The sequence below is a fragment of the Scylla paramamosain genome, chromosome 26 (assembly GCF_035594125.1).
Source record: "Scylla paramamosain isolate STU-SP2022 chromosome 26, ASM3559412v1, whole genome shotgun sequence".
NCBI lineage: Eukaryota > Metazoa > Arthropoda > Malacostraca > Decapoda > Portunidae > Scylla > Scylla paramamosain.
Genome location: NC_087176.1, coordinates 20,537,285 through 20,546,590, shown reverse-complemented (window position 1 = coordinate 20,546,590; position 9,306 = coordinate 20,537,285). Strand labels below are relative to the sequence as shown.

General features: G+C 54.9%; 1 protein-coding gene across 1 annotated transcript in view; it reads right to left on the bottom strand.

Annotated features, from left to right (window-relative positions):
- The window catches only part of LOC135113865 (nascent polypeptide-associated complex subunit alpha, muscle-specific form-like), an 8,660-nt gene extending 1,419 nt beyond the window's left edge, over positions 1 to 7,241 (bottom strand). Inside the window, exons 1-4 of the mRNA XM_064029487.1 lie at positions 7,236 to 7,241; positions 6,980 to 7,103; positions 6,446 to 6,879; positions 1 to 958 (exon numbers count right to left, since the gene is read on the bottom strand). The exon at positions 1 to 958 is cut by the window's left edge and continues 321 nt beyond it. Of these exons, the coding sequence (XP_063885557.1) occupies positions 1 to 958; positions 6,446 to 6,879; positions 6,980 to 7,103; positions 7,236 to 7,241 (1,522 nt within the window). The remainder of the gene's footprint in view (positions 959 to 6,445; positions 6,880 to 6,979; positions 7,104 to 7,235) is intronic.
- Between the last annotated feature and the right edge of the window lie 2,065 nt (positions 7,242 to 9,306).

The window sequence follows — 9,306 nt, the reverse complement described above, 5'->3', positions numbered from 1 at the left end:
AGGGTGGGAGAGAGGGAGGGACAGTGGCTGGCGGAGGGGCAGGGCGGGGAGTGTGGGGAGGGTGAGGGCCTGCAGGGAGGGAGGGAGGGAAGGACACTGTCTGGTGGAGGAGCAGGGCGGGAAGTGTGGGGAGGGTTTGGGCCTGCAGGGAGGGAGGGAGGGAGGGAGGGAGGGAGGGACAGTGCCTGGCGGAGGGGCAGGCTGGGGAGTGTGGAGAGGGTGTGGGCCTGCAGGGAGGGAGGGATGGGGGGGGACGGTGCCTGGCGGAGGGGAAAGGCAGGGAGTGTGGGGAGGGTATGGGACTGCAGGGAGGGAGGGAGGGAGGGACAGTGCCTGGCGGAGGGTCAGGGCGGGCAGTGTGGGCCTGCAGGCAGGGAGGGAGGGACAGTGCCTGGCAGAGGGGCAGTGCAGGGAGGGAGGGAGGGAGGGAGGGACAGTGCCTGGCGGAGGGACAGGGCGGGCAGTGTGGGCCTGCAGGCAGGGAGGGCGGGAGGGAGGGAGGGACAGTGCCTGGCAGAGGGGCAGGGCAGGGAGTGTGGGCCTGCAGGGAGGGAGGGAGGGAGGGAGGGACAGTGCCTGGCGGAGGGGCAGGGCAGGGAGTGTGGGCCTGCAGGGAGGGAGGGAGGGAGGGACAGTGGCTGGCGGAGGGGCAGGGTGTGGTGGACAAGGTGAGGGAGGGTAAGGGTGAGAACGGGTGCGTGAGTGTTGTGACGGGCAGTCCCCTTCGCTCCAGCCACGCGGTGGTGGCACCAGGGCGGGGCGCGACGCCCTGACCCACCTGCAGGGTGGCGGTGAGGTTCGGCAGGGCCTGGGTCTGCAGGGAGTGGAGGTAAAGGCCGCCGTCTTCAAGGATGATCCTTGCGTGCCGAGTCTGTCCCTCCACGGCGTGGACGGCGAAGAGACGGCCAGCCTCCACCAGGCCCCTGGCACGCTGCGTTAGGCTGTGCAGGTCCTCGGCCTGCAGGAAGGAGGAGGCAGTAAGTCAGGCTGGCAGTTTGGAGAAGGGATACAAGATGTACATTTCAAAAGGCAGCAGCAGCAGCAGCAGCAGCAGCAGCAGCAAACCTTTAGGCCTTGATCAGCCTGCTCAGTGTAAAGGGGGTTTTACATGAGGCAATTCACGGCTGCTTTTAGCCGGGATCGTGCAGCCGGGAGCGAAATGCAGCCGCGATTTGCTGAATTGCCGGAGCAGCCGGGAAGCCGGTGTGTGGGCCGCCTTGCCACCATTTTTCCCGGGTCAAATAAGAGCAACTCTCAATATAAAATTGAAAATAGGAGGAAAGTTGTTGGCAAGTGTTTTAGTAATAACCATTGACTGTCTGCCATTATGTACAATAAATAAATAAAATATTTACATTCATTTATGAAAATTGTGGAAAACAGATGAGGAACTTTATGTTTGTTTATGTGGTCAGTGAGACAGCCAGCGCCCCAGCACGAGTCTACCACAGCACCACAGCACCACAGCCTACCAGGCTATATACACCAGGCAATGAGGCAGCCAGCGCCCCAGCACGAGTCTACCACAGCACCACAGCACCACAGCCTGCCAGGCTATATACACCAGGCACTGAGGCAGCCAGCGCCCCAGCACGTGTGTACTACAGCACCACAGCACCACAGCACCACAGCCTGCCAGGCTATATACACCAGGCACTGAGGCAGCCAGCGCCCCAGCACGAGTCTACCACAGCACCACAGCACCACAGCCTGCCAGGCTATATACACCAGGCACTGAGGCAGCCAGCGCCCCAGCACGAGTCTACCACAGCACCACAGCACCACAGCACCACAGCCTGCCAGGCTATATACACCAGGCACTGAGGCAGCCACCGCCCCAGCACGAGTCTACCACAGCACCACAGCACCACAGCCTGCCAGGCTATATACACCAGGCACTGAGGCAGCCAGCGCCCCAGCACGTGTGTACCACAGCACCACAGCACCACAGCCTGCCAGGCTATATACACCAGGCACTGAGGCAGCCAGTGCCCCAGCACGTGTGTACCACAGCACCACAGCACCACAGCACCACAGCCTGCCAGGCTATATACACCAGGCACTGAGGCAGCCAGCGCCCCAGCACGTGTGTACTACAGCACCACAGCACCACAGCACCACAGCCTGCCAGGCTATATACACCAGGCACTGAGGCAGCCACCGCCCCAGCACGATTCTACCACAGCACCACAGCACCACAGCACCACAGCCTGCCAGGCTATATACACCAGGCACTGAGGCAACCAGCGCCCCAGCACGTGTGTACTACAGCACCACAGCACCACAGCACCACAGCCTGCCAGGCTATATACACCAGGCACTGAGGCAGCCAGCGCCCCAGCACGAGTCTACCACAGCACCACAGCACCACAGCCTGCCAGGCTATATACACCAGGCACTGAGGCAGCCAGCGCCCCAGCACGAGTCTACCACAGCACCACAGCACCACAGCACCACAGCCTGCCAGGCTATATACACCAGGCACTGAGGCAGCCACCGCCCCAGCACGAGTCTACCACAGCACCACAGCACCACAGCCTGCCAGGCTATATACACCAGGCACTGAGGCAGCCAGCGCCCCAGCACGTGTGTACCACAGCACCACAGCACCACAGCCTGCCAGGCTATATACACCAGGCACTGAGGCAGCCAGCGCCCCAGCACGTGTGTACTACAGCACCACAGCACCACAGCACCACAGCCTGCCAGGCTATATACACCAGGCACTGAGGCAGCCAGCGCCCCAGCACGTGTGTACCACAGCACCACAGCACCACAGCACCACAACCTGCCAGGCTATATACACCAGGCACTGAGGCAGCCAGCGCCCCAGCACGTGTGTACCACAGCACCACAGCACCACAGCCTGCCAGGCTATATACACCAGGCACTGAGGCAGCCAGCGCCCCAGCACGTGTGTACTACAGCACCACAGCACCACAGCACCACAGCCTGCCAGGCTATATACACCAGGCACTGAGGCAGCCAGCGCCCCAGCACGAGTCTACCACAGCACCACAGCACCACAGCCTGCCAGGCTATATACACCAGGCACTGAGGCAGCCAGCGCCCCAGCACGTGTGTACCACAGCACCACAGCACCACAGCCTGCCAGGCTATATACACCAGGCACTGAGGCAGCCAGCGCCCCAGCACGTGTGTACCACAGCACCACAGCACCACAGCCTGCCAGGCTATATACACCAGGCACTGAGGCAGCCAGCGCCCCAGCACGTGTGTACCACAGCACCACAGCACCACAGCCTGCCAGGCTATATACACCAGGCACTGAGGCAGCCAGCGCCCCAGCACGTGTGTACCACAGCACCACAGCACCACAGCCTGCCAGGCTATATACACCAGGCACTGAGGCAGCCAGCGCCCCAGCACGTGTGTACCACAGCACCACAGCACCACAGCCTGCCAGGCTATATACACCAGGCACTGAGGCAGCCAGCGCCCCAGCACGTGTGTACCACAGCACCACAGCACCACAGCCTGCCAGGCTATATACACCAGGCACTGAGGCAGCCAGCGCCCCAGCACGTGTGTACCTCAGCACCACAGCACCGCACCACAGCACCACAGCCTGCCAGGCTATATACACCAGGCACTGAGGCAGCCAGCACCCCAGCACGTGTGTACCACAGCACCACAGCACCACAGCACCACAGCCTGCCAGGCTATATACACCAGGCACTGAGGCAGCCAGCGCCCCAGCACGTGTGTAACACAGCACCACAGCACCACAGCACCACAGCCTGCCAGGCTATATACACCAGGCACTGAGGCAGCCAGCGCCCCAGCACGAGTCTACCACAGCACCACAGCACCACAGCCTGCCAAGCTATATACACCAGGCACTGAGGCAGCCAGCACCCCAGCACGTGTGTACCACAACACCACAGCACCACAGCACCACAGCCTGCCAGGCTATATACACCAGGCACTGAGGCAGCCAGCGCCCCAGCACGTGTGTAACACAGCACCACAGCACCACAACCTGCCAGGCTATATACACCAGGCTAGTTGGGGGGACCTGAGGCGGTATTTTGCTGATTTTCCTTGGAATGACTACTGCTTCCGTGTCAGAGACCCGTCTTTGTGTGCTGAGCGCATAACAGAGGTGATAGTGTCTGGCATGGAGGCGTACATTCCTCACTCTTTTTCTCGTCCTAAACCTTCTAAACCTTGGTTTAACACAGCTTGTTCTCGTGCTATACATGATAGAGAGGTGGCCCACAAAAGGTACTTAAGCCTTCCATCACCAGAATCTCATGCACTTTATATTTCTGCTCGGAACCATGCCAAGTCTGTTCTCCAACTAGCCAAAAACTCCTTCATTAACAGAAAATGTCAAAACCTTTCAAGATCTAACTCCCCTCGTGATTTCTGGCATCTAGCCAAAAATATCTCCAATAACTTTGCTTCTTCTTCTTTCCCTCCTCTATTTCAACCAGATGGCACCACTACTATCACATCTATTTCTAAAGCTGAACTCTTCGCTCAAACCTTTGCTAAAAACTCTACCTTGGACGATTCTGGGCTTGTTCCTCCCTCTCCTCCACCCTCTGACTACTTCATGCCACTTATTAAAATTCTTCGCAATGATGTTTTCCATGCCCTCGCTGGCCTAAACCCTCGGAAGGCTTATGGTCCTGATGGGATCCCTCCTATTGTTCTCCGAAACTGTGCCTCCGTGCTTGCACCTTGCCTAGTCAAACTCTTTCAGCTCTGTCTGTCAACATCTACCTTTCCTTCTTGCTGGAAGTTTGCCTACATTCAACCTGTTCCTAAAAAGGGTGACCGTTCTAATTCCTTAAACTACCGTCCTATTGCTTTAATTTCCTGCCTATCTAAAGTTTTTCAATTTATCCTCAACAGGAAGATTCTTAAACATCTATCACTTCACAACCTTCTATGTGATCGCCAGTATGGGTTCCGTCAAGGCCGCTCTACTGGTGATCTTCTGGCTTTCCTTACTGAGTCTTGGTCATCCTCTTTTAGAGATTTTGGTAAAACTTTTGCTGTTGCCTTGGACATATCAAAAGCTTTTGATAGAGTCTGGCACAAAGTTTTGATTTCCAAACTACCCTCCTACGGTTTTTATCCTTCTCTCTGTAACTTCATCTCAAGTTTCCTTTCTGACCGTTCTATTGCTGCTGTGGTAGACGGTCACTGTTCTTCTCCTAAATCTATTAACAGTGGTGTTCCTTAGGGTTCTGTCCTGTCATTCAGTCTCTTTTTATTATTCATTAATGATCTTCTAAACCAAACTTCTTGTCCTATCCACTCCTACACTGATGATACCACCCTGCACTTTTCCACGTCTTTTCATAGACGTCCAACCCTTCAGGAGGTAAACATTTCACGCAGGGAAGCCACAGAACGCTTGACTTCTGATCTTTTTAAAATTTCTGATTGGGGCAGAGCAAACTTGGTATTGTTCAGTGTCTCAAAAACTCAATTCCTCCATCTATCAACTCGACACAACCTTCCAGACAACTATCCCCTCTTCTTCAATGACACTCAACTGTCCCCCTCTTCTACACTGAACATCCTCGGTCTGTCCTTTACTTATAATCTGAACTGGAAACTTCACATCTCATCTCTAGCTAAAACAGCTTCTATGAAGTTAGGTGTTCTGAGACGTCTCCGCCAGTTTTTCTCAGCCTCCCAGCTGCTAACTCTGTACAAGGGCCTTATCCGTCCATGTATGGAGTATGCTTCACATGTCTGGGGGGGTTCCACTCATACTGCTCTTCTAGACAGGGTGGAATCAAAAGCTTTTCGTCTCATCAACTCCTCTCCTCTAACTGACTGTCTTCAGCCTCTCTCTCACCGCCGCAATGTTGCATATCTAGCTGTCTTCTACCGCTATTTTCATGCTAACTGCTCTTCTGATCTTGCTAACTGCATGCCTCCCCTCCTTCCGCGGCCTCGCTGCACAAGACTTTCTTCTTTCTCTCACCCCTATTCTGTCCACCTCTCTAACGCAAGAGTTAACCAGTATTCTCAGTCATTCATCCCTTTCTCTGGTGAACTCTGGAACTCCCTGCCTGCTTCTGTATTTCCACCTTCCTATGACTTGAATTCCTTCAAGAGGGAGGTTTCAAGACACTTACTTATCCATCAATTTTTGACCACTGCTTTGACCCTTTTATGGGACTGGCATTTTAGTGGGCATTTTTTTTTTTTTTTTTAGATTTTTGTTGCCCTTGGCCAGTATCCTTCTTACATAAAAAAAAAAAATGTGAAGGCTTTCGACTGACCAGCCGGCTGGAAAAACAGCCCCTTCAAACCCACCTTAGCACACCACCCCACACTGGCAGGAGAGAGAGAGAGAGAGAGAGAGAGAGAGAGAGAGAGAGAGAGAGAGCCGTGAGCCGCGCACCAAGAGCAGCGCTGACAGGCAACAGTGACACTCGTGACTTGACACACTCACCGTCAGGGGCGGCGCCAGCAGAGCCTTCAGCCTATCCGCGATGGAGGAGGCCTCGGGCCAGGCTGCTGGGAGGCTGGAGTCCCCCGAGGCTGCAGCAGCAGTGCCCGCTGCCTCCAGGGCTGCCTGTGTGGCAGCGGCGGCAGCGGTGGCGGCCTGCAGGGCTGCGCGCGATGCCTCTGCCACCTGAAACACAGCACGGCAGTGTGTGTGTGTGTGTGTGTGTGTGTGTGTGTGTGTGTGTGGCACCGTGCAAACGGAGGGACGTGTGGTGAAGGCCTGGCCTGTGGTAAATAAGTTAGGCAGGAGTGTTGATAATGGTGGTTTGAAGTAAGTGTTTGTAATTAGTTTAATACTGTGTACCACTGTGTAACTCAACAAGTGACTGATGAAGTGTTGCCTGCTTCCCTGGCTCGGCTGGCAGAGAGGCCAGTCTTCTCAGTCTCCTGATAAGGCCCTCCGTAATATAGGAGATGGGGAACTGGCCCGCCTCGGGCACGGCGTGACTCGCCCGGCAGGTGGGGCACGTGACGGCACCCTGCTGCTTCAGTCCGTCAATGCACGGCGAGCACACTGTATGGCCACAGGGCAGAGTGCGTGGCCGCCTGAGGGTGTCGTCAAAGGTGGTGAGGCACACTGGACAGTCCTCCACGTTGTCGTCCTGCAACAAAGAGGCGGCGTGAGGGATACACTGCACACAGCCCGGCACGCTCCCCACACCAAACACCTCATGCTGCTGCTGCTGCTGCTGCTGCTGCTGCTGTCAATCTTTCCTCCACCATTAACCCCTCACCTTCATGTTTTCCCCCTCATTCACAACCACTCATTTAATATATATATATATATATATATATATATATATATATATATATATATATATATATATATATATATATATATATATATATATATATATATATATATATATATATATAATTCCAGTACTGCTGAGAACAACACTCACCATGGCTCAGGCTGCCTGCCTCTGTGTTACTGGCCTTCCTTCAGGCTGCCTGGCTCTGTGTTGCTGCCCTTGCTTCAGGCTGTCTGGCTCTGTGTTGCTGGCCTTCCTTCAGGCTGCCTGCCTCTGTGTTGCTGGCCTTCCTTCAGGCTGCCTGCCTCTGTGTTGCTGGCCTTGCTTCAGGCTGCCTGCCTCTGTGTTGCTGGCCCTCCTTCAGGCTGCCTGCCTCTGTGTTGCTGGCCTTCCTTCAGGCTGCCTGCCTCTGTGTTGCTGGCCTTCCTTCAGGCTGCCTGGCTCTGTGTTGCTGGCCCTCCTTCAGGCTGCCTGCCTCTGTGTTGCTGGCCTTCCTTCAGGCTGCCTGCCTCTGTGTTGCTGGCCCTCCTTCAGGCTGCCTGCCTCTGTGTTGCTGGCCTTCCTTCAGGCTGCCTGCCTCTGTGTTGCTGGCCTTCCTTCAGGCTGCCTGCCTCTGTGTTGCTGGCCCTCCTTCAGGCTGCCTGCCTCTGTGTTGCTGGCCTTCCTTCAGGCTGCCTGCCTCTGTGTTGCTGGCCTTCCTTCAGGCTGCCTGCCTCTGTGTTGCTGGCCTTCCTTCAGGCTGCCTGCCTCTGTGTTGCTGGCCCTCCTTCAGGCTGCCTGCCTCTGTGTTGCTGGCCTTCCTTCAGGCTGCCTGCCTCTGTGTTGCTGGCCTTCCTTCAGGCTGCCTGCCTCTGTGTTGCTGGCCCTCCTTCAGGCTGCCTGCCTCTGTGTTGCTGGCCTTCCTTCAGGCTGCCTGCCTCTGTGTTGCTGCCCTTGCTTCAGGTTGCCTGCCTCTGTGTTGGTGCCACAAGGCGCGTCACACTCCGCCTCCTTGCTCCTGATTGGATGGAGATGCAATTCACCAGTTAGTCAAGAAATAAGCTCACTTAAAGTTATAGTAAAATGAACCAAAGTAATGGCAAATAAACCTTATTGCAATGGAAGCCGTGTGGGGACAACAGGTCGCTGTAAGGCACACACGCTTGCAGGCACCTTGTTGTTGTGCGAGCGTGTCAAGCAAAGGGTGGTGATGCCGACGTGCGCTTCATGTGGCTCACTCACGGGGAGGGAAGCATTAATGAAGAACTAAAGGAATTATTATTGAGAAATTATGATGCGGTGAGAGGGGCAGCAGGGGCGGATGAGGAGCAACTTCAACACCTATGTTTCTCCGCGTCACCAGCGCCGCCAGGTGATGTCGCCAGAGGTACTACGTGTCCACGCCACCGCCAACAGTCCACAGGTGAGTTAAGACAAGAGTGATAAGATTACTACTCGTATCACACCTGTGGCGGCGGGGAGTTGGGGAGGTGGCCACTGGAAGAATCGCAGTATCTGGTAACTTCCATCGCCTCTCATGTCGAGGAAAAGCTGCCACACTGATACCCGAAGCAACTCCCGCCTTGTCTGGCAGCTGACTTTCATGTCACTGCTGAACTGACCGACCATCAACGTGAACAACACAAACATTACTTTTATTCCGCTCTATAGAAGTATTCTTTCCTTAACATTTGAATAACAATTACCTCTCAGATCCGTGATGGGACAAATGCTCCTCACCGAGGTGTGGTCCTCTTATTGATGAGATACTGTCCTGTCTGTTGTGAGTGATGCAACACACATCACTGTCACTGGCGCCGCCACGCTGTAATGTCGTGTTTCCATGTTGCGCGGTGTTGGTGTGTCCCTAATCTATAAGACTGGCTTTTGTGGGTTCAAGGGAACGCTTTAAGTTTCTATAATTTTTACCTAATTTGTGTCATTTACATATATTTACACTCAGACGATCATATACGACTTCCGACAACAACGAAAATCTACGAAAATAGTTTCATCTCTCTTCAGATAAACACCATTAAATATCTGGAACACTTCACATTACACTTCCGAT